This window comes from Plodia interpunctella, chromosome 16 (assembly GCF_027563975.2).
Source record: "Plodia interpunctella isolate USDA-ARS_2022_Savannah chromosome 16, ilPloInte3.2, whole genome shotgun sequence".
Classification (NCBI taxonomy): Eukaryota; Metazoa; Arthropoda; class Insecta; order Lepidoptera; family Pyralidae; genus Plodia; species Plodia interpunctella.
Genome location: NC_071309.1, coordinates 9,322,653 through 9,350,108, shown reverse-complemented (window position 1 = coordinate 9,350,108; position 27,456 = coordinate 9,322,653). Strand labels below are relative to the sequence as shown.

The 27,456-nt window shown below is 34.9% G+C and overlaps 1 protein-coding gene across 1 annotated transcript in view; it reads left to right on the top strand.

The window, feature by feature from the left end:
- Positions 1-5,919: 5,919 nt before the first annotated feature.
- LOC128676618 (uncharacterized) overlaps positions 5,920-27,456 on the top strand; it is a 49,771-nt gene continuing 28,234 nt past the window's right edge. The window contains exon 1 of the mRNA XM_053756817.1: positions 5,920-6,017. Coding sequence (XP_053612792.1) covers positions 6,000-6,017 — 18 coding nt within the window. The 5' untranslated portion in view covers positions 5,920-5,999. The remainder of the gene's footprint in view (positions 6,018-27,456) is intronic.

Here is a 27,456-nt window from a genome sequence, read left to right as displayed (position 1 = left end):
GGAAAACATCGTGAGGAAATCTGCACACTGATTGACAGTTTAACTTCACTAGTGTGTATACGATTACTTGCCACCTACAGATACCTTAGGCGACGTGAAAAAATCTGACACCAGTGTTATCAATTAACACATTCGGAAAGAAGAAGAATACTTTCTAGATCAGATGAAATCAATCTACTCCGATATCATTACTAAGAAAGTAGTGATGTATCATTCCACATCGAGCTGCGCTTTTTCGGCTATCTAAACGATTTCCGTCAATACATCCAAACGAACTATACCAAAACGTAATACTTACTTGTTTTACGTGACATAACTGGTGCAATTACTGAGCGTTGAGCCTAGCGCAAAATAATGAAGGTTATAACGAAGATATACGGATGAGTTTTCGTCTGGCACTGAAGAGCACATGAAGCCTTGAGCCCATAAGCCCATGAACCCATGAAGTTTGGTGTTATATTGGCCCGCGGTCGAGAGGTTTAAGCTGAACTCGTTGTCAGGGAGATCGTGCGTAGTGGAAGAGGATTAGCCCCAATTTAACTATTCAATAATAAAGGTTTTAGAAATTTTGGTGCATTAAATGGAATAATTCCAATGAATCTGTACCTCGTTATTTTGTTCTTAAAAGAAAGAACACGATGCTCGAACGCGACTCTAGTGTATAGTTTATAGTACTCTCGCTTCCCGCTGTCTGTCCCTAGATCTTTAAAACTACGCAACTGATTTTATGATGGTTTTTTTAACAGATAGAGTGAATCAAGAGGAAGATTTATGTGTATATGTGTAAACTATGGTTTTACCCGAGCGAAGCTGGGACGGCGCTAAGTAAGTAAAACGCAATATCACTTTTTTCCAGCTTAGCCGTTAGATCACATCCGTGGTTTGGTCCATGAGGTTTCATAGTGAATGTGAATAACCCGTTTAGAACTCAAGAGGTTGTGGGATTCGAAATGTGTACCTTTAAGCACGAGCTGACATCTTAACCACTAGACCATAGCCGCTTATATTGTATTCATAGATAAAAGAATTGAATGCTAGATAACATCATAACTAATTGGCCTACATAAAGCAGTAATTCGGAAGAAAAGTGAAATTTTTAAGTTAATTAAAGTAAACAGCGGTGAAACGGAATCACTAAGCATAAACTTAGCGTTGCGTCATAATACTTAATACATACTGTATTATTAGATAGATAGATAGATAAACTGTTTCTTTATATCGAGGACACGCAGTATACATTTATGATACAGTAAACCATTAAAATAAAGGGACAACCTTTGTTTTAATGGTTTACACAAAAACATTCTACATAACTGACGACCTCGGTGGCGCAGTGGTAAGACTCTTGCCACTGAACCGAGAGGTCCCAGGTTTGATCCCCGGTCGGGTCATGATGGAAAATGATCTTTTTCTGATTGGCCCGGATCTTGGATATTTATCTATATATGTATTTATTATAAAATATAGTATCGTTGAGTTAGTATCCCACAACACAAGTCTCGAACTTACTTTGGGGCTAGCTCAATCTGTGTGATTTGTCCTAATATATTTAACTATACTATACTACTATATATATTATGTGCCAGCGATATAAAAGGGCAGTATCTCAGTGCATATTCTGCTCAACAAAGAGAGCAGGGCACTGGTTTTCAGATACCACCAGAGGGTACACGGGGTTTCACGCATATCGAAAGATGGTCGCGCCAATATTAGATATACTACTGTAATTGTAAACTACTTGGTTACAATTCAACTGTCTAAAAAATATGGAGCAATTCAATCAATTCAGACCAAGTCAATTTAATTCGGAGTGTTTATGTTGTACATTCGACAGCATAACGACCAAACCAATTTCGTTCAAAATTCGCATCTATGAGGTTGAAATGAGACTTGAAATGAGGTCGACTGTACATGCTACTTCCTTCCTTCCCTACTAATATTATAAATGCGAAAGTTTGTGAGGATGTATGTGCGTGTGTGTGTATGTTTGTTACTCTTTTTGTTTTTCTTTAATTTATCTACTGGACGGATTGTAATGAAATTTGGTACACGGGTAGAATATAACGTGGAATAACACATCGGGTATTTCTATTCCAGAATTCCCACGGGAGCGAAGCGAAGTTAGTCAGGTATAACTGCAGTAATAAATCAAGACAAAGCTTTTATTCAGAAATCAGTCCATGTGAAACGTTAATGAAATATATTTGTCAAAGCTACAAATTTGAACGATTACTGTTGAAAAGAAACGCCGAAAGAGACTCATTTAAACAGCGTTGGTGGCTATTGATTGGCTAATCATGATCATTGTTTTTGAAGTATTTCAAAAATATAATTACACACGGTCATAAGGTATAAACACATTATGGTTGAGATGGAAAATGGCTGATAAAGAAATATGAAGAACACTTGACCAAACGGAATACTTATAATATAAAAGAACGAGGTTACCAACTCCCCCGGCAGCACACGTTCACGAGTTGACGCATGCGTCAGCGAATAGACTAGACCAGTTTAGAGACTAAAGGGTCTGAAGGATTGACGAAGCGGTAGTGGTGTAGTGGTTAAACCGCTTGTAATCGAAAGCTCCCAGGTTCGAATCTCGTGTCACATGAGTTTGTTTGTGTATACCAATTTGGCTTATATACTTTTCGTGGACTACCAGTTAATTCTGGTGAAGGAAACACGGGTAGACGGTTCACCAATTTGATAACATACTAAATATGATGATAGAAAGAACACTATAGCTCTCTCTCATCCTCGCGTATTCCTAGCTACATTCGGAGCTGTAGCGCCCCACAGCCCATGGTTCAGCATCAACCCTCTTTGGGGATGTTATTGTTATCTATCAGAAAGAACATTATAGCTCTATACTCTCGTTATTGTGTGTGTATACATATGTTTATTATTAACAGTGGTAAATAAAAGTAAAAGTCGAAGAAACAACACAAATTACGTCATACATGCTCTCATACATGCTCTTATACTCGTAAGTAAGCATTTAAATGATTATTCATTCTTTTTTGTGTTGATGAACAAGTGGCACATTTCCCACATTCAACCTATGTGCGTACTAAATATGTATGTAATATAAATGATAATAATGTTATTTTTATTTCAACTAATATTATAAATGCGAAAGTAAGTTTGTTTGTTACCTCTTCACGCTCTATCTACTCAAGCAATCTTCTTGAAATTTTTTATATGTGTAGTTTGAAATATTGAGAAGGACATTGGGTATATTCAGCCCGGAAAAGTAACTGTTCCCGTAGGAATATTACGCGGGAGAATCTCATGTGGGAAAGAAACTCGTGTGGCACGAGTAGGATACGAACTTGGGACCTTTCATTAACAAGCGCTGGTATTCAAATGGTTAAGACCGTCCGGTCTTAACCATTTGAATACCAGCGCTTTAAAAATAAGTAAATACCTTGTTCTTAAAATTATGTTTAGTTAAAAATAAACCTTGGTCCAGTGTTTAAGAATCACTACTTACATAGTATTATAATACAAAGTCGCTTTTCACTGTCTGTCCCTATGTAAGCTTAGATCTTTAAAACTACAGAACGGATTTTGATGCGGATTTTTTTAATAAATAGTGTGGTACTTGACAAAGGTTTAGGTGTTTAATGTATTAAGGTTTAATCCGCGCGAAGCCGGCACGGGGCGACTATTAAAATCCTTATAATAAATATGATTGTCTGGGCTGAAGGCATCAAAACAAAGTTCCCGCGGGCTTGATAAAAGTTTTGCAGACTCCTTGCTTTTTAAACAATTATAACTTTTGAATAAAGCCAAGGCATTTTTAAGGCACCTTGGTACTAATATAACGCTGCACGAATATGTATTTTATATATAGCCGAGGTTCCCGCTGGAAAATAATTTAAGATCTCGCTGTAACCATTGAAAGTACTATTAAATAAATAAATAAATAAATAAATATTTAAGACAAATCACACAGATTGTGCTAGCCCCAAAGTAAGTTCTAAATTTGTGTCATGGGATACTAACTCAATGATACTATATTTTATAACAAATACATATATGGATAAACATCCAAGACCCGGACCAATCAGAAAAATATCATTTTCCATCATGACCCGACCGGGGTTCGAACCCGGGACCTCAGTACTTTCATTTCTATCTATTCTCGTAAGTCATCAACCTCCGATTTGTGATTTGATTAATTTTGTCTGAATACTGATGGCTTGATTACATCAAGTAGAATATGCAGGAATATTAATCTGCAGGATACTGATATACGTGTGAAGAGGAGAAAAAAATCATTAGAAGAAGTGGTGATGTAAAATTAGCGACTGATGAAAAGACTGCTCGCGGTAAACTCAAAAACCACTGCACAGATTTCATGCCGTTTTCACCAATAGATAGTCTATTTCCTGAGAAAGGTTTAGGTATATTATTTATTATCTATCATGATATAATTATGACATGCTGACAGATTACACAGCTGAATATAACGGTTACAATATTACATTTAGCACAGGAAATGACTGAAATGTATTGTGTTGACCGCTTACGTAATTGATTGATTCGCATAAAGAGTGTTTCGAATGTTATACTTTAACACGAAACGAATGATAACAATCGTAAATTGAAACACAAAAGACGTTTAATCTAGTCGGATATTTAAACTAGATGTTCCACTTTGGGCACAGAATAAAATGGCACGGAAGTAGTTTGTAGCTATTTGAGATATTACATTAATTATAATATAAAATATGACGTGAAAAAGTATCCGTGAAGGTCTAATTTCTGAATAAATGATCGAATTTTAATTAGGAAATATATATTATGAAAAATATTTTCCTAACAAAAATATTCATAGGTGTCGTATGTGAAACCTTAGACAGGAGTCATTTTAGATGATATTTTTAGGTGCCCAAAATGGCATGCGTCTTAAAAGTAAAAATTAATTTATCATTCAATTTTTTTAAAATCTGGTTTCATGCCAAATCGATCGGTGATCTAACAATTCAATAATAATAATTTAAACATTGATTGATGTGACATGCTATCGTTCAATCTACAATGGAATTAACAGTTCAGTAATTCTCTTCTAGGAATTAAAAAAAAATAATAAGCCGAATCAAATTGGTTACACTCGTTATAGTTACTCTGAAAGTAACTACGAACGTAATCTGCGTCCCGGGGCTTCGCTCCCGTGGAATTTTCGGGATAAAAAGTCAGTTTGTGTTATTCCAGGTTATATTCTACTTTCGTATTTATAATATTTATGGTATGGTGAATCAAAAACGCTCGCTTGATATGACCATATCAAGCGAATGAGGATTTATGCGCTTCTGAAAACTAAGGATGCAAAACACATGTGCGAAGTGAAGAAGAAAATGTAGTGAGACTATAGCCTCCGAGGACGCTGTAAATAGGAAGAACCGGGAGAAAAAGATAAGGTAATAGAATGAATGTTACCTAGAAGCAATGTTACCTATCAGTCAATTCCCACAGGTCTGTAAGTAATCTAAAAACTTTTTTCAGGGCAGAGATCGAAACATTGAAGACTTATTGTTACAAATTCAGTAGACGTTGCTTATTATTAATAATAAGCTATTATTGCACAAACACGTTTAAAAGTACGTGCACATATAAATATGCAATGGCGGACTTATCCCATCGAAGGATTGTATATAAAAGATTCGAGTACATCACATATATATTTTTAAAATTTTATGAAATAATAATTGTTTTTAATTTTCTTTGGTACTCTGTAGAACTATTTATGGTGTTGATAATATGCTCACCTGGCTCAGCTTTCAAGTCACAGTGTTAACAGCTTTTAAATTAGGATAATCAAGCACGAAGCTCACTGGAAGCTATCCCGATCAATCCAAGTCCAGTGAAAACTTTAATTAATAGATTATAAGTTTGGGGGGGAGGTTATAAAGTTGGCGCCAACGTCGGGGCAGCCATTCGCCGCGCAGCCTTACCGCGCATGCGCATGCCCCGCGAGTGACAGTGTTTTAAAAATGGCCGCCAAAATATACGTAAGTGTCAAAGCGTGGCATAGGAATGTGGTTTTAGAACGCCAGGACGAAAAGTGCAGTGTTATAGTGTGCAGTCCCACTGTTGGACATAATATTTTAGTTGGAAAAAGGATGTTTTGGTGGTTCTAAACCACAGACCTATGTTTTTGTATGCGGATTTTCAAAGGTTTTAAGTGATAACGTTTTTTTTTCAGTATTCAGTATTTTTTTTAATGTTTAGAAGGATTTTATGGGAAATCCTTATTGTGTTGTGATTTATATCTTTTATGAGAGTGTTTGGATCGGAACGCTGTATAATATTATGTTATCATTAATTATTAACAAATACAATAATAACAGGAATTCTAATTAAATTAATAACTAGATTAAAAATTAATTACTCAAATATGAAAAATCCGCACGTGAAATCTTAATTATCTTGTTTATTTATTATTTTTACGTTACAGTTACTGTTTGTTTAACGATAAATAAAATAATTTATTGCTACTAATGCATTTATAAATGCATACATCCTTCCCTTTTAAAATAATAACGACTTTTCGACTAAAAAGAAAAAACAACCAATATCATAAAATATATCAAGATAAAAGAAATCCAAATGAATTACTTTTCTTCTACCTCAGCTGCCAGTGACAAAATGTGTCAACTACTTACTTAAATTATTTTTATTTCTAAATATATTGTTCTATTACACTTTCGTCTTTTGACTAAACTGCCAGTAATCATAAAATTTAAACTAAATAAAAAAGAAACAACTAATCAGTATCGTATTTTGCATTCGACGTTAAGCAATCCACGATAGATGCAAGTTGCAACTGCTGGTTCTAGAAAGGACAATAGTCTGTCCGGGTCATTAACCTCCGATACATGGGAAACCTACAGCCTTTTCAGGCTTTATCGCCAAAACTAACGTCCTCAATTTAATGAAGTTTAATTATATTGTATAGTATGTATATAGGACAGAAGTTTTATCTTTATATGTACGACATAAATTTTTGACGAAAGTTATACAATATATACAATAACAAGCCTTTCCTCTCGGCTTCGCCCGCGTTAATTTCCCACGGGAACAGTTTTTTTTCTGGGATGAAAGGTACCTTATATCCTTCTACATACTTCAAACTACATGTATGTAAAATTTCAAGAATATTGGTTGAGTGGATACACATACAAATAAACTTACTTTCGAATTTATAATATTACGATTAGGGATTACATAGATCCAGAATCTCAATCTATTCAAATTTCGCGTTGCGCTGACTTGCCGCTTGTCTCGCTCACCTAGGAATATTTATGTGCGATTTTTTTCTCCAAGAATTTGTCAATGAATCTTTCAAATTGTACTTAGTTTCAAACAAGTCCTTCGGGCAAAAACGCCCCAAAAAATTACCCTCGCAACTTCTTCGAAAGGCAAAATGTAACATAGCTTATGCAATATAGTATTATGTATAACGGAACGTCGAAGCCTTATTGATAATCCGCGCGCCTCCGTCAAAAGTGAAAACTAGAAAGAGAAAACGTTATTAAACCTATATTACAACTAGCTGTGTCCTGGCATCACACCTGTGGGAATTTTGAGATTAAAGCTATTATATAATGCTAATATTTGAGCAAACAGCATTGGTTCTAATCTAATCAATTTCAGCCGTCAAACAGCAGCTCGCATTGTTGTGTTCCGGTTTGAAGGGCGAGAGACGCGGTGTGATTACAGGGTACTGTGGCTAAAGATCCTATGCCACAAGGTTGGCAACGCGCGTGTGACATTTTTGACGTTGCAGACGTTGATAGGCTGTGGTGACTACTTACCATCAGGTGGCCCGCATATCATATGCCTGCTTGGTATGAAAAAAACCAAGTTAACATCAAGTTAAGTTGAACGCACAATGTGTGAATTAAAGTAACGTTATCCTAACAAATATTATAAAGATAAAAGAGTTGTATTTTTGTTTGTAATGATAAACTGGAAATCTCCTGAGCGGTTTTTGATGAAATTTGGCTCAGAGTTGGACGTAACCTTCAGAAGTAACATAGGCTACATTTTATTTTGGTTTTACCCGAGCGAAGCCGGGGCGGTTCCATACTTCAAACATGTATGTAAACTTTCAAGAACATTGAGTAGATAAAGCATAAAGAGGTAACAAACAAACAAACAAACCTACTTTCGCATTTATATTATATTTGTTAGGATCCTAAGTTGAACAAAAGATTGGAATTCGAACACATGTCGTAATAATTTATGGATTTGTGGATGTAATTAGAACTAAAAAGTTTTATAGTTCAAGTGAACAGTAGGAAGTAATTCTTATATGGTAGTAGTTGTTTAATTAATTAACTATATAACTACCTAATTAATCATTCTAAATTAACTTACATAAGTGATGTAATTTGCACATTATATAATCTATTAAAATAGACTATCTGTGAACATAACTCGAAAACAGGTGAACCGATTTGGTGATTTTATTTTCGAATGTTAATTTTCCAGTGGTTAAGACTGTGATCCGCCTGTGATCGAAAGGTGTCATGTTCGAATCTGATAAGTGTATATCAGTGTACCAATCTGACTCATGTATAGCAGTTTACAGAGACCATCACTTGCTTCCAGTGAAGGAAAGCATCGTGTGGAAACCTGAACACTGTTTGCTTATTAACTAAAAAAATGTGTAAAATTGAGAAGAAAATGGTAAAACACTCCTTTAATAGTGCTAAGAAAGTTGTTGTGTGTGTTTCATTTCACGTAATGGCCACGACCCTCAGCCATAAGGAATACGACTATAGAGAATTTAGCAAGTTTTGCTTTAGATATTATTCAAATTATTGTAGCAAGATGAATTATTTATACGTGGCGGAAAACCGAAGCCTTATTGATAATGTGAGTCCATCGAATGTGAAACGAAAGTGAAAACGTGAGAGCAGCGACTTTGCTCTGAATACTAGAAAATCAGTTGGTAACTACTTGTATATTGTTTAAAATTGATTTATTAAATACTAGCTGCACCACGTGGCTTCGCTCCCGTGGGAAGTTCAGGATAAAAAGTACCCTATGTGTTATTCCAGGTTATATTGGCGACCTCGGTGGAGCAGTGGTAAAGTGGAACCGAGAAGTCCCGGATCCGATCCCCGGTCAGGTCATGATGGAAAATGATCTTTTTCTGATTGACCCGGATCTTGGATGTTTATCTATATTTATATTTGTTATAAAATATAGTACCATTGAGTTAGTATCACATAATACAAGTGTCGAACTTACTTTAGTGCTAGCTCAATCTGTGTGATTTGTCCTAATATATATTTATCTATTAAAAAAATAAAATAAAAGTTGACATATGAATATGGGATATATTATTCGTTCATTATTAAAAAGAGGAAGTGTTTACTTGCAAGTTTGTGTGTAGTTTATTGCATCAGTAGGAAGCAAATTTATTATCTTTAGTGATATGGGGTACTTTTAATTTTAATGCACCAACAGAAGCGAAGCCCCGCGAGTCTGTTGTAATAGTGTAGTCATTACTGGACCGATTCTAGTGACGTTTAGTACAGCGATAGATTAAAACATAGGCTATGCTGTCGGTTGCTAGTACATTAGTATTTTCATATTAATGTTAATAAAAAAAACCTTCGATATATTTGACGCGATGATTTCTTTTCTTCTGAGATTTCAATTTTTCTCATTTACTTGTGATAATTATCGTTTAAAGTATTGAGGTTTAAGAGCGATATTCAGATATTCACAGGCAATTGTTACTAGATGTCGGTAGGTAGTTATAAAGTAATGTGAGACGTCTTTAGGCGACTTGGATTAAATCTGACACCAGTGTTAGCAATGACACACTCGAAAAGAAAGAACAGGCACTTTTTCAAATTATTATACTTAGTATTTCTCAAGAAACTATAAAATATAACCGGTGCATAAATGTAATCATGAAAGTTTATGAGGATGTATGTGTGTGTGTGTATGTTTGTTACTTTTTCACGCAAAATCAACTGGACAGATTGTTGTGAAATTTTTAACACGGGTAGAATATAACCTAGAATAACACAGGTACTTTTTCATCCCGAAATTCCCACGGAAGCTAAGCCCCGGGGCGCAGCAAGTTTATCATAAGTCACACCAGCGCGGCGGCCGGCGACCTTGAATCGTGAAAGCACTCTTACTTTCAGACTTGTTCGAGATGTCGAGGCTTTTTTTAATAATGCCTTTTTTAATTGGCGCTGTTTTTACGCCACTTACAACCATAGGTTACCCTTAAACCTTAAAACTGTTTAAAATTTTTGTCTTTGTTTTCTTTACTTGCGACCCGTCCTGGCTTCGTAAGGCTGCAATATCACGCATGTAATCCTACTAATGTTATAAATTCGAAAGTTTATGAGGATGTATGTGTGTACGTTTGTTACTCTTTCACGCAAAATCTATTGGACGGATTGTTATGAAATTTGGTACACGGGTAGAATATAACCTGAAATAATAGAATAGGTACTTTTTATCCCGAAATTCTCAAGGGAGCAAAGCCGCGGAGCGCAGCTACGTGGGCGTGACGTGGAAGGCGGCTTTGTTTATACAATTAGTTGTTTTTGTGTCCAAATATACTTAACTGTTATTACGATAAATTATGATTAATTACTAGACTGTAACTTAAAGTGTTTTTAAAAATAATAGTCAGTTTTATCGTTTTCAAGGTTTCAATATTTTATTAACTGATTTACAAATTAATTTTTTTAAAACTATATTATGATGTAGTAAATATACATATAAACAAAAACTAAATAAATATAATATTTACAAAAATTCACTAATATCAAAAATTATTGAATCAAGTTATAATTATATAATAAAAATATGTTGTTTGTTTAGTCACGGACAAATTGTGTTTTCTTATCGTTCGTGTATAATTTCGCGGTATTTCCTAAAATTGAAGGAAATGCCAAGACAATTCTGATTGCGTGTCTGAAAACAATGTTATGTGCGTTATTTATGAACGAAAGTGCGAATTATGTGCGTGATAAAACATGTCAAATTAGTTTTGTGTGATATACAAATAATATATTAATCGAATTAATTTTTCGATTCAGATTTTATTGCAAGTCACAAGTTATATAGGTTGGTTACATGCAGCACAAGTCACAGCAATCATGGAGGGCAACAAGATGCCTGTTTTATTTATTAATTTAATTTAATTTAATTATACATCAGATTGCATTAATCGGTGGAGAAATCAAAGCATTTCACATTTGTCGTAAAAAAATTCAGACAGGTAATAATATAAGTATGGAGTAACGAGAAACGATTTTAAATATTTATTAAAAAGTGACGGTTACGTTATATATTTTTTAGATTGTCTGGGATATGGTTGAATATATTAGTTACCATGTAGTGTGGGCTATTATTATATTATATTATTTATTTAGGGAAGTATATATTTTTAGTTATCGTCTATGCTAGTCTGGGAACGATATGCTTCTGATGAAGACATCGAAGCGGCTCGTATCTGACAAGAAAATATTTAGCCAATCAATAGAGCGTATCTATATTTGGCATCGACACGCAAAAAAAGAATTTACATGCGGTTGACTATAATATATTATAATAATATTCCTCTCTATATAGTTATATAGAGTCCAGTTCGACGAAAATTCCTGGTATGAGAGGACTGATCACCACCAAACTTAGATAATAATGATACTTATATTCTTCTTTATGTTCCTCAATGAAGGTCTAAACGAAATATTTCATTTAGTGTAGTATTAAAATGAGTATATTTTTATAGGCAACAAAACTTCATTTATTAGTGCAAATAAAGTTTAACATAAATCAAGCTTTTAAGCTCGAAAGCCTTCAACTGGCTTTCCGGGTGTTCGCGTGGGAACCAGGCTTGCGACAGGCGACCCCCGACCTGCTGCGAACACGGGGAACCTCACTACTGACGGCTTAGGGTTCCGTACGCAGTTGCGAATGAACATCGTTTTAGCGGGGTTCTCTAGTGAACGAATTAAATTTTTTGTCAAATTATTTCTGAAATTATATCTTAATAATAGGCAATTTTGCATGTAAAATTTTATATTGTAATTTTTCAAAAGCTATAGAATATTAATTAAACTTAAACGCTGTAAATCTTACTAATACCTATTACTAATACCTAAATCTTACTAATACTATCTTACCTATACCTATATATGCGAAAGTTTTGCGAAGATTGTCGTGATAATGTTTGTTATTCTTTCATGCAAAATCTACTAGACGGATTGTTATGAAATTTGGTACAAAAGTAGAATATAACCTCGAAACGAACACGGGGCGTAGCTTATGTAATATAACGCTTGAAAATAGATTAATTAATGAAAAATTTACAGCTTACCTCAAAGAAATTCGTTTCAAAGCAAAGATATATGAATTTGTTAGAAAATTATGAACGAAAATCACTTATTTAGGCTCAAGTTCTATAGTTAAATGAAACTTATAATGCAATGCAACACATATATGTTGACTATCTCAGATACATTATCAGGTTGTTTCAAAATCTGCTTATGTTGAATTAAATTTCTTATATTATAGCACAGTAACTTGAACTAAAAGTTGGTTAAGCCAAATTATATAAGTTTCGGTCACAATGCCAGCTAGAAGAATGAAATAAAAATTAAAAACATACGGAACTCCGTCTACGCAAGACGCACTCGCTTTTTTTTTCTTAACAAATGTATTCCATATATGGTTAGCTTCATTACGCGAAATGTGCAACGGAGCGCATCACGGATGCACCGTGGGAAGTCTAAAGGTGAACTTCCATTCGGCCGTCCTTGGATGTTCGCGATTACGAAAAATATCCATTTTGAGACCATTCGGTATAAATTAGCGTTCCGGTTACATCTGTCAAGGCTGCCCACTCCATTGGCGGTATGTGATTTAAATTGGATCGATTGTGTCGTTTGAAAAATTACAAGTATGTTAGAACCATAGATAAAATAAACATATATGATAGAACCATGTTAGAACATTTTTGGTACATTTTTTCCTTGCCCTCTTTTTCTGCTTATGCTAATCTAGTCGTGCTCGGTAGAACTAGTGGGAATAAACCTTTTTTACTAACAAAAAATTCCTGCCGGAAAAATTCTGATGATAAAATCAATAAAAAAAGGTATCAATGCTATGGGAGTGCTGGCAGAAGTGAAAACTTGAATATTAACGTCGTGCATTTTTGATGTGTCACGAATTTTCCGTCTGAATCAGATCACGTGTTTAAAACGCGAGTTTAAAAAGTTTACACGCCGCTAAAGAAGTTTTCACTTCAAAAATGATAGTGTTGCCTATATCCCTTATGATGTTACTAAGCTTAATACTGAGGCAGTAAAGAAAACAGCCTCTCGCTTTCTTAGTCACATCAGTAACTTGGGTTGCTGGTGTCTCAATGTTATGGATGGCAGCGTTTGCTTACCATCAGGCAACCAGCATGGTCGATAGATGAATGGGCTATAAAATATTTAACCAGAAGATATTTAACAAACACACATTTTGTCCATTAACGATTTCATATCCATGGAAAATTATGCCATAACTCTATCAATTAACAAAAGGCACAAAAATCGAGACAGACGGACACAATAACCAACAATTATGTTCGCAGATAAACAGTTTTTCAGACAACCGTGGGAACGATTGTATTAAGAGTGTTTTGAAGATATTTTGCTGTATTCTGTTTCGATACATGCGAAAAATTTGGGTTTTATGGTATGTTTTGTCAGCGATATTATTTACAATCACTGTCAATACATAGTATAAAACATAGTCGCCCTATTTACCTGATTCTAAGCTTTCTTATTTAAAACCACGCAACGGATTTTGATGCTATTTTCACTGTTATTTAGACAATTTATTCACGAAGGTTTATATACACAAAGGACCCCGTGCGAAGGCGGGACAGGTCGCTTGTTATATTTGTTGATGTGTCCTTGATGCCACACAATATTGGGGCTGAAAATCAGAGATAGGCGTGGGCAGAGTGGGCATTTTGTTCAGCGTACATTCCAATATATTTTATCATCTGTTGTATAATAAAATGTATGTGTTTGTGTGTAATTGTTTTCTATAATATTACAGTTGTTTCAGCATGAATGATTTGTTGAAGGACATTTCATAGTATAAGCATTTTCTCATTGTCTAGCAGTTGTTTTAATAATTACGTCATAGTAATATTATAAAATGCGAAAGTTTGTGAGGATATGTGTATAATGTTAGTTACTCTTTCACACAAAATCTACTGGACCGATTGTAATGAAACTTGGTACAGGGGTAGAATATAACCTGGAATAACACATAGGGCACTTTTTATCCCGAAATTCCCATGTGAGCGAAGCCCCGGGACGCAGCTAGTTAGTGATAAACCTTATCATTTATATCCTCAATTAGATTTAAATAACTATAGTTGGCATTTCAAAATTAAAACCCTTGAGAATATATCTTTAATTTAAACAGAAATGTGTAACAACAGGTTTTAAGCCCCTGTTACAATCCTTACACAATATGACCGTACTCTCGATTATACAATACTCGATAATTGTGGCGATTGCCAATCGATTCATATCGAGTTAATGCATTCGAAAGGTTTCAGTTATTTTTATAATAATGCTAAATTGGTTTGACTTGTCCTGGTGGTTTAGTATCACAGTTGCTTAGTCAAGGTCGTTATGTTAAAAATATAGTTAGCAAACAGGACAGCAGTTTTTGAGGTACAATACCTGAAAAGGTCAAAGCGGAATCTTTATTTATAACAAAGGTGAATAAGGATTTTAGTATTTTCCGTTTATACGAAAAAGATAGTTGTAAAAAGAGAGTTATTTGTCAAGACCCTTTTTCTCATAAACGCTTAGAGGGATAGAATTGAAGTTTATATTTGTATTTATTATATATGTATGTGTTATATATTGTGTTTATTATTATGTATGATATGATGAACATGTAAAAATCGTAATGTAAATTGAAAATGTTCTGGACGCTGCGACACAAGCATCGCTTAGTGCAGAGTCCACAGTCCAACTTATAAATTGTAAATCTAACTACTAAAATGATTCTGTCAATTATTGTACTTTTTACTTTTGTGAATAAAGTTATTATTATTATATTATATTATATGGAATCCGTTTAATTTTTTTTTAATTACTTACCACAGATATAGGAACATTACATCGTAGTCTTATATATGTGTTCCGTGCATATTAATTTTACGTTTTAAAAAATTACCTGTTGGACTAAATGCCATAGGGCAATTGTTACAGACTTATTTTCGAAACAAAATTCAAAATTTTCCATAAATGAACTGGGTATTGTAGGTATGGAAATTATTGGAATTATTTAGCAATAATTTAAATTTCGGGTTAACGGCATTTATTATAGGTATTTTCGACCACAAGTTAAGTTACTACTACGAATTTTATACCGCGACAATAGGGGCGAGTTTGCAATGAATTTGTGTAGGTGATTTACTGTCGGCAGTACTTAAACGTGCGATGTCTGTATTAAATGTCATTGTACTAATAAACAAGCACTTCCTGCCAGTAGATAGGTCAGTGGTGTAGCAACGTGTTTGAGAAGTAGTTTACATAATATTTTATCACCATTTGACATATTACATAGTTGACACTAATCAAAGTTGTGTCGATAAAAATGGCTTGTGTCTGAGAGCACGGCAAATCAATACGAAGTTACTGGTACAGTACTATCATTATCATTAGTATAAAATTAAGTCGCTTCCCGCTGTCTGACAATCTGAAATAGAAATCTCTTCTTCATAGTCGTATTCCTCATAGCCGAGGATCGTGGTCATTATCTGGAATGAAACAGACACAACAACTTTCTTGGCATTATTAATGGAGTGGTTTGGCATTGCCTTCTCCATTTCACACCCAAGTTAATAATAATCAACCAATCCTTCACCGAAAGCAAGTGGTTGTCGATGAAAATTACTATATATGAGTCAGATTTGTATACAAACTCATGTGGCACGAGTATAGGATTCGAACCTGGGACCTTTCGATTAATCGGGCGGGCATCTTAACCATTACACCACCACCGCTTCAAAATAGATATAGTGAGTAGTTAATATTGCACCCGTGCGAAGACGCGGTGGGTCGCTAGTCATGGCATAAAAAAGAAAAATATGTATATACCCGGGTGGCGTTTTACATATTATTATAACCATAGATAGGTTTACAACCATTGCTTTCCCTATTTAGTCCCAAATTGTTTTTCTTTTTGTATGTTGGCCGTAAACCTAGTGATGTCTTTGTTAGCACTGGATTCCACGCATTGGGATAATTTTGAAATTGTACGAATATTTATTAATTTTAATTGCAACACGATCGAGTCTTGTGTAAGTATTTGGTGATGCTGTTCGTCGGATAACATTCGCGTGCGATGCAATTCTATCCATTGGTTTGTGCCTGCTTGTAATAAATGTCTGCGATTGCCGATTTTGTAGTATTTCGATTCTTAACAGCTAAAAATAAATATATATGGAATAATCACACAGATTGAGTTAGCCCCAAAGTAAGTTCGAGACATGTGTTACGGGATATATATCTCGGGGTGTGTTTGAGGTCGTCAACTGTAATAGGTATATCTTCCTTGTCAAAATACATTTTTATTTCACGGAAACTGTTAATGGCGGACATCCTGCGTCCGACCGCAGGCGTATCCGAACTGATCACTTTTTAATCTGTCATCAAAATAATATCCATATAGCTTTCCCGCTTTCTCTTAGCGAGTGTATTTTCTCTTTCATTCGCACGGTCTCACTTCCTCATTGTGTTGCCAGCTGGGAAAAAATATACTCTCACATAGGTATATAATGTGATATTATATTTCGCAATTTAATTTCTAATAGTAAGTAAATTCGTAGTAGAGATATTAGTGATTCGTATATGATTAATTTCTCACAGTTTAACCAAACGTACATGTGTTTTTTAACTGCGTAAATAGAGAAAAATGTTCATATTCATATTTTTCGCTTCGCTTCTATACACGGAATAGAAATTCGTATTAGAAACACACGAGAAGAAACGGGACAGTGTTAATTATATTTTGTGTCTCATCGTGTGCTCGGTTTTGCAACTACCAATCAGCCGTTTTATATGAGATGTGCCGGGAATTTGTATGGAAATACTTTATCTCATTTGGCCACGCTAGCTTGTATTTAGTTGTTAGAGCTGCTAACCAAAGACAATGGTCTTTGGTTAGCAGATCCAACAAATTGTATGCCTAATGAGGCATACAATTAATAAAAAAAAATATTATTTTACAACTGTCTAATAATGATTATGAAAAATGAAAATAATATTTTTTGTTTTCTCTTCTATTACTATAACTTAATTTTAAGAGTGGTTGGCACCAGTCTACTTTGGCAATAACTGTCTTATTTTGTTACGATAAACAACGAGGATATAGAAGAGAATGTTTTATTTATTTATAATATTATGTTCAATATCCTAGTCATTCAGTCTTGTCTACGAGCACACCGGTGTTGCGCTCAGTCGTGACCGCAGTATAGGTTAAATGCATTCATTCAGTATCGCCGATGTTCAGCAATATATTAATGTAGCCTAGCCTAGCCTTTGTCCGCGACTTCGTCCGCGTGAGTTTCTCTGCGAAAAGTGAGTTTCATAAAAAATTTAACCACCCCCATTACAGTTATTTGGGGTTTGATTCTTGAAAAATAAGTAGCCTAGTTTGAACGGCATACAAAATTTCATCAAAATCGGTTTTCCGGTCTTGCGGTTTGGCAACAGGCAGACAGACAGACAGACTTTCGCCACATCACACTTTATATCAACCAATTTTCTTGAATTTTCTTATGCATACATGTAGTATGAAGTACGTAAGGGAAGGACAGAAAAATAACTGCTCCCGTGGGAAATTCACGCGGGTGCTGCCGCGGACAAAAGCTAGAAGAATTACGATGACCTGTCGAACTGTCTCGTCACGTCATGCGATCGATTCAATTATTCTCACAGACTAATATATTAACATTATTCTCAAAATGTTCACATTAATCACCAATATTTGCAGGTAGGGGTCACAGTTGGTATATCCATCCAGTTGGCCTCCAAATAACCTTGCCTCGGAGCTGTGTAACAATGAGAATCCGTTGTTTTTTTGTTAAATCTGCAGTTTTTGTTTGTGTTTTATACTACGTGAACTTTTGTTATATAACTTAGCGTGAAATTGATAATAGCGAAAGAGAATTTCATATATTACTCTGAACTATATGTAACATATAATAAAAATAAACTTAAAGGTACTACTTTTGAATTTATAGGTCTTACAAACAAACTTAATATTTTCGGCCCTCGGTTCGGTTCCGCGGAAATTTCGGAGTAAAACAATGTTTTTTTTTTCTATGTGTTTTTTTTCTTCTATTAGGTACTTGCGGTGGTCCGGTCCGGTTGCCAGCGCCTATGGCACAGTCTGTGGGCACAGCTAATACCTTTGCGTCTTTGTATAAGTCGTTTTAAAATAAAGGGCCCACACACGCCGCCCTAGCTCGTTCGCCAACTCTCTTGCCTTGCCTTGAATTTGGGTAGGTTGATGTGCGAAGGGATCGCTGGAAACTACGCGAATGCGTGAACATTGCCTTGTTTTTGTGAGTGCTTTTATTTCAGTGAAAAACCACCAATGTACGTTAAATCTGTTAAATTCAGCATTAATATGGAGCCGACTTATAGATGGCTGTGTGAACCAAAACATGAAAAAAGGTGAAAACTTGTTCGCCGGCTTCTCTCGCTGGCAATGTGTCCCTTAAGTGTATGACTAAAGTATCCAGTGTAAGTCTAAACAGACATTCAAAATTTTATTAATAGATGCTTAAATCATTATATTGTTACAGAATCTTTACACAATCCAACCCAGTAACATCTAATAAGATTAATTATGTCTTCAAACAAACTATTAAATTTTGTTTGGAATACCGCTTTCTTAACGCATGTGATTGATATTCTGATGTGATGCTTTATGTACTTAGAGTACTCACCTACTTTCAATTAAAAGGCGATTGTCCTACTAATAATATAAATGAGAGTTTATGAAGATGTATATGTATGTTTGTTACACAACATCTACTGGACGGATTGTTATAAAATTTGGTACACAGTTTATAACCTGGGATAACACTTGGGGTACTTTTTATCCCGATTCCCACGGGAGAGAAACCTAGGGCGCAGCTAGTATGTACATAAATGGCGAATGTGTGAAGTCTCAGTATAGCCGTTGATTTTAATATTTCTTGACTCGAGGTTTCGTATAATGTCTGAATCTCATTTATATTCGTTCACCTTATGAATAGTATAATCTGTGGCTATTTGCCTTATAAAGTACTAGATGTTGCCCAGGGCTTCGCTCCCGTGGAAATATTTAGATAAAATATAGCCTATAGCAATCTTGGATAATGTACCTTTCTAATAGTGAAAGAACTTTTGAAATCGGTTCGATAGTTTCGGAGATTACCCGCTAAACATTATTTTACTCACTCGCAAACACTCACCTTTTAATAATAATAGTAAAGATAGGTATTTAATGAAATAAAAATAAAATATAATAAAATAGAACCAAAACAATTATTAAGCAATCAAGAAAAAAAATGCTTCAAACGTGTTTCATCCGTTTAGAAGTTATGACAGCACAGACATAAAGATATACACAATTTGTAGTCACTGACTACAATTTGTGTATGTGTATCATTGAGAAGCTAAATTGAGATAACCAGTATAAGCATCAAGTTACGTGGCATATTGCTTGCATACCCAAGGTTTTAATTGAAATTCTACGTAATGCAACTAACCGGTTTCTTGGATATTATGATATATTGATCTCGGATATAGTCATTTACATAAGTACCAGTCTACGAAAGTACCTCACCGAATAAGAAATAACTAATTCAAAAGAAAAAAGTAAGTACAAAGTATGTTTTATTAATTCGTGGGTGATCGCCGCATGCGTTGCGACTGCTGCGGCCTTCCTTGGTGAAGGAATAATTTCTAAAATAAATAAATATATTAGGACAAATCACACAGATTGAGCTAGCCTCAAAGTAAGTGCGAGTCTTGTGTTATGGGATACTAACACAACGATACTATATTTTATAACAAATACACATATAGATAAACATCCAAGACCCGGGCCAATCAGAAAAAGATAATTTTCCATTATGACCCGACCGGGGATCGAACCCGGGACCTCTCGGTTCTGAGGCAAGCACTTTACCACTGCGCCACCGAAGTCGTCATTGATCACGTGACAGTAAAACGAATACTTGTCTTTGTTAAAATTTGAAATATTGTAATGAGTGCGTGGCTGCCGCGTTCGAAATGCTCTGAGAACCACCTCGTACGTTTCGTGGAACAAGTTGTCCAATAGAAGAGGGAGGGTTGTTTAATAGAAGAGAATATCATAGAATTCTCACACACAAACATAGACATAGTGTAAAGAAAGTTAGGTGCTAGGTTTGTCACAATTAACGGCTCAATGTTACGTTAAGCAAAAATGTCCAACACTCATCTTACGCCACGAACGAATATATTAAATAATACTACACATTTTTATTTAAAGCGTATTTTTTATTAAATAAGCAATTATGCATGTAATCCCGCTGGGTACAGCTACCTAGCGTATATATGTACCTACATATATAAACTTATTAGATGGATATTAAAGACAAAATGAACTTGAAACACATCTGTCAGGCCACGTAACCACCTGACACGAGAGTGTGTCGAGGTTAGATTAGCAAATGGTAATTTCCTTACAATTTCTACGTCCATTGTTTAACTATCAGCCAATCTGGACCCACGCCTCCTCGCCCACGGTTACAAACGAGTTATGACATATCGGCCATATTAGAATATAGAACATAAATAATATATACGTTGTCATTCCATACAATTTCTTCGTTATTCAATGTTGTAGCAATGGAGCCTAGTTCTAAATGTCTTTCTCGCTAGCGTGATCATATTATTGTTTGTTAGTAAGAACTTCAATTAATAAATTAAAATAGCTATTCTTAACCAGTGTGTCTATCATTAATCAAATATATTTTCAAACAGACCAGTACTTTGTCTTCCAGAAATAAGTTCAAATACTTTCTTATGCTTTTTTCAGATGAAGAGATTGTTTAGGGATTTCATGTAAAATAAAATGTTATTTATTTCCATATAATCGCGCACGCATATAGCGCTGCAGAGTCAGCTAGTAAATCTATACTGTTATTATAAAGAGGTAAGCGTTTGTGAGTTTGTATGTTTGAGGCGGGTAATATCAGAAAATACTGAATCGATTTCAAAAATTCTTTCACCGTTAGAAAGGTACATTATCCAAGATTGCTATAGGCTATATTTTATCTCAAAATTCCCACGGGAGCGAAGCCCCGGGCAACATCTCATCATATATGTTGATATTCATAGTTATATTATAAGGAGTGCCGTCTGCGCTGGTATAAATTACGTGGGGTACATTTGTCTGGCTATAAGAAGCTCTGGCAGAAGGGGCAAATCGAAGAAGTGCTGGCTTGATGTCAGCGAGGATGATATGCCAATTGTCCGATAACTAGGAATGCCGACGACTCTGTGAAGTGGGGACGAAAATGTAGGAAAGCGAATCCTGTGTTCCGACGCTCAACAGGAACCGGGAAACCATAGTTACTTTGTCCCATAATTTAAAGGATTATAACGAATAACAACTTATGATCGATATTTGGACTACATCAAAATACCTCATTACTTTCCTAAGATGTATATACTTAGGAAATTTATACTATATATAATCTCAAAAAAAATATCTCAAAAATTGTAAGTCCTATTATTATGCCACAGAAAAATCTTAAGATCGTTTAAAAAATAAACCATAGGAGAAGGAGAAGGACGGAACGATTAAACTAATTCAGTTAAGGCTAATTAATGTCTGTTTATAATAATATTTACATATCTATAAAATAATTATACGAGTTGTATAATATTTTTACAAAGTAACTCGGAATAAATTATATTCTACATTCCTAAGAACTAGTTTGTTGTAAGTTAGTCGATTTCAAGGAATTATCAATTGCATAATAACGGAGAAAGCCGTAGGTAACAACTAGTGCGGTAGGAAGTCCTACAAATTATATGGGGCAAATCACTGGCTAGATGTCAAAGATAGAAAGTAAACAAATTATATACTAGATTTTTCCTTCTTGTAACATTTTATAAGTGTAAATGATTAGGAGTTGCTTTTTGTATCTTGCCACCCTTGGATCTAATGGCTTTCAAGTCAACTTGGGGCAAAAATACATTACTGCTGAGCACAAGGTAGCTAAAACGTGTTGGCACAATGTGATGCACTTTAAGTACATTTCTAAATATTTCCAAAAGTAATTTTGCATCTACCTTAATTACAGTTATTCATTCGCTATTATGAAAATTAACTAATAAGTATGGGTCACTGAAACTAGATAGATGTGTTTCGTTCTTATTGCGTGATGACGTTTGTGTCATCTCAGAGATTACCTCAACAAAAAGCGTGAACTCAAAACGATGAAACAAGCGAAATGGCTCACGTTTGACGTGACGCTCCCATAGTTAATGGTGAACTTGTGATCTGGCGTGTTAATAACATATTCCATTTATAACAACCAGAGTTGCTTTCGTTTGTCTAATCACGAATTTAAATGGTTATTTTATGTACCTATGTTGCCATAAAAAAATCCCAGGTCTCAATGATGAAAAGGTCCCAAAGTTTCGATTCTCGATTCTCGATTAATTTGGACGATCTTCGGCAACCTTAATGTCAAATTCAAATTCAAATCATTTATTCAGAAATTAGACCTTCTCAAGCACTTTTTCTCGTCAATTTTTATATTTCTAGTTATTTCTCACAAGCTACAAATTAATGGCATTTCGGAACGACCACTGCTGAGAAGAAATGCCGAAAGAAACTCATTTGAACAGTGTTGGTCCCTATCATGCCAGAAGGGCTTACCATTATTGTTTCTTACAATTTTGGCATTGGCACGCTCATATAATTCTTGACAACATGAACTTATCACTTCTTAGGTTCGTTCCAGGACCACACGTAATTACTGAAGGTAAAAAAAAAAATTACGGGTTGCACTCCGGGAGTGCCGGCAGAAGTGAAAACTTGAATATTATCGTTGCGCATTTTTGACGTCTTACGAATTTTCAATCCGAATCCGGTTACGTGTCCTGACGCGAGTTAGCACAACGCCGCTAAAGAAGTTTTCACTTTTAAAACTACAAATGCACGAGGAAGAGACTCTGACATATTTATTTTCGACCACAGCCTAATTTAATCACACGACCATTGCCACTTTTGCAGTGGGGAAATAATAGCGATCAAACTGATTACCGACAATACCTAATTCAAGGTTAAGTAATACCCCATGTTTTGTACATTTATTGATTTGCAAAGTTGCGCTTGAGTTTCACAATGTGTGGCCTTCCATTCATACTGGGAGAAACAAACGTGTGAAAAAAATATAGAGAAGCTTCTGATTCAATAAACAATAAAAGTAAGGTTGGCGCAATGGTTACGTTTAGTTGGTTTTGCAAAAAATTATATGTTTGGAAATTATGTGGAGTTTCGCTAATATATTTCATTTGACGACCTCGGTGGCGCAGTGGTAAAGTTCTTGCTATTGAACCGAGAGGTCCCGGGTTCGATCCCCGGTCGGGTCATGATGGAAAACGATCTTTTTCTGATTGGCCCGGGTCTTGGATGTTTATCTATATATTTGTTATAAAATATAGTATTGTTGAGTTAGTATCCCATAACACAAGTCTCGAACTTACTTTGGGGCTAGCTCAATCTGTGTGGTTTGTCCTAATATATTTATTTATTTATTGTGTACGGCAGCACTCTTGCTATTTATTTTTTATAGCCATATTGAGATGTGTGTATATTTGGGTGAGTGTGTGGGACGGTAATGATAAAGTCCACAAATTCTATACACGATCCAAAGTTTATGTTATACAGTGAACCGCACAAACGTAACCATAGTAAGTAAACCATGGAAATTATGTGACACTGAAATTAAATTTTATAATAATATCGAGTACTTGAGTAATTGAGTCACCGCGGCGGCGAGCGAGGAGCAACTGCCCGCTCGTGGCGCGGCTGAACATGCAGCGTAAGCTGAAAATTATAAAAGCTAGGTGCTGCTATAGCCGTATGACATAAAATGTTACTATAGTGTTATATACATTACACCCGGCGTCAAATTCTGATATTTAATAGTTCCAACCATAAATAATGATTGTACATTTGGGGGGTTTGTGTCGACTATTATAAGAACAAAAGTTTAAAGAAACTACACAAATTATGAAAATTGATAATGAATGAATAAAGACCCTTATACCACGTAGATAGCGATGAATTTTCACCGAATTTGAGTGGGTTGATATGCTGTCGGCTGTACGAGGTTTAAGTACATAATTATGCAAACAATGCTCATGTTATATTTACGTAATATGTTTTGCATAACGTTAACAATGAAACGGTAAAAACTTGTGTTTGTTCGCGTGAACAGTGTTAATTGTTCACTTTCTGTCATATTTTGAGCTTTTCCCATGTGCTTCTGGGAATTGAATATCAAACTTTTTGGGTTTTATATTCAATTAATGTGTTTTATAGAAACAGAAGATACTTATATACAGGGTTACTGGTATCTATGGTACACCTTCCAAAGGCGCATAAGGTATATAGAGACTAATCCGAATATGATTTCACACATATACATATACAAGTCGTTATGTCTGTCTGAGTCACGTCCTCACCTTTACGCTATTTTCCGGTGGTATTATAAAAACCAGTTTCTACAGATAATTTGTTGTGATTTACCTACAGTATACATTTGCCGTTAATGTCAAAAAGTTTGAAATATAACATCTTTTGTTCTACGACTTTTGTCTAAACGTAATAAATACAAATATTTTCCTTTTTTTATTATAATGTCGTTTCTATAAAACGTTAACTCTATGTTCGTTTCCACTACATATAACGCTACTGCACTGTCTCGTGTTGCTTGGCTCGTGTTAGAGTTAAGATGTGTAGAATCGCAAATTAGATTGTATTTTTGTAATATGAAAGAAAAAAACTATGATTCACGAAAAGTCGTAGACTAAAAGTCTACGATCTTAATCTTTGTTTACTGCAAAAATTAGCGGAGCTTTCGTGGTGTTTTATATATTTTTACAAGTCTTTTTTAAATTATATGAACCTAATTTGTCTTATTTATATTTGTCTCTATTTCTTTACAGGTAAGTACCAGTTCCACTGTTGACACATCTCGAATTCTACAAAAAACAGTTTCCGTCAATCAATTCCGAATATCGTATAAGGTAAGTAAGTATGCATGCTTATGTATGGACGCCAAGGACCCTAAGAAGAAGAAATGAACCTGAATACTTATTATTTAATTTATACGATACACGGATACATACAAAGATTTTAATAGTAGTTTTAGTATTAATAGTAGTGTATGAAATATATAAATGCATTCACATAATGAAACACCACAATCAAATGTCACTTTAATTGATCAATTCCATTTATGGTAATATTTTGTATTTGTTTGATGAATGTATAATTAAAACGATGTTTAACTCCAACATTTGTGACGTCACTTGTGCCCAATGCTTTTGACAGATGAAAAATAGTATATGACTTGATTTAATGACAAATACGTATTACTTATGCGATAATAATTATCCTTACATATTATAAAACAAAGTCTTCTCCCGCGTCTGTCTGTCTGTTCGCGATAAATTCAAGACAACTGCACGGATTTTCATGCGGTTTTCATCAATAGTTAATGTGATTCCCTGAGGAAGGTTAAGGTGTATAATTTATTGTCTTTATCCGAGCAAAGCCGGGACTGGCTGCTGGGTTTTAAATATTTTATTAAAACAGCAAATGTCAACCGTGAACACGCGAGAAGAGATAAAAGAAACCATATGAAAATAGTAACCAAACCATACAAAGTTTTCAATTAATCCATTGCAGTATCCGAATATGATTTCACACATATACATATACAAGTCGTTATGTCTGTCTGAGTCACGTCCTCACCTTTACGCTATTTTCCGGTGGTATTATAAAAACCAGTTTCTACAGATCATTTGTTGTGCCTATACTATCCATTTGCCGTTAATGTCAAAAAGCTTGATTGAAATATAGGTACTTAACTTATTTTCAAACAAGTTTACTGAGAGTTTAAGTTGTACTATTTTTTGTTACTTACATTATCTTGTCTTATAATTGGCTATGTAGCTATAAATCAAGCACCATTTATGGGCAAAAAAACGAATTAACTTTAACATAATAAATGTAATTGAAAATTCAAGTACTTTGGGAAAAAAATATTATACTTAAAAATATATAATACTAGCCGCGCCCCGAGGATTCGCTCCTGTGGGAATTTAGAGATAAAAAGTAACCTATGTGTTATTCCAGGATTTTTTCTACCAGTGTACCAAATTTCATAACAATCGGTCCAGTAGATTTTGCGTGAAAGAGTAACACACATTCTCACAAACTTTCGCATTTATAATATTAATAATATTAGTAGGATAAAACGATATTATTTAAACTAAAGCGGTGATGACTTTTACCACATTTTATATATAATAATAATGTGTGTATTGTAATCCTACCATAGCTATTACTACGGATACAGGTCACAAGTTGCACTTGACATGCAGCTGACTGTACTGCGGCCTACAGCTTTAGAAAGGCTAGCCTCAAGGCTGAGCCGTGTCCGCCAGACATACACACAGATACATTCATACATAAATTACTAATACAAGTCTCGTTGCTGCCATATGACTATGTGTGTATTTCAAATACCGTGTCGCATCATATCCCTTACGGGGTAGACAGGGGTCCATTCCACCACGAAAGGTGACCTTCTAGTTCCATAGAAGGTCACCTTTCGTGGTGGAATGGACGTATAAAAATAGTGACAGTAAATTACAATTTCCCCCCATGTAACAGACACGCGCCATTGCGTTGCGCTCTCTCGTACTCCGTCACGTTGACACAAGTTGACGGATCAATGCAGAACAACGTAGAAATTGTGTAAAGTTTCCACTACACAACAATTTTACGACAATACAAATGTGCAATTCGGTATGGCTCTAACATTGACGGATAGTTGGTTTGGTAGGACTTTTGTTAAATAAAAAATACAAGCAGGCGAAGTTGCGGTATGCCCGCAACTTGGTAGTTAGTTAAAGGATAAAATGTAATGACCATTCTAGCAAGCATTACTGCGAACATTCTCGAACGTTTCAATGCGTCCTCGACTACAGGTTAAAGGGCCGCAGAGAAAGATGTTAATGTCTCAAACAAGAGGATTTTTCGGTCCACTTTGTCACCATTCCCTGCCCCGCATCCGTCACCCCTCACCCA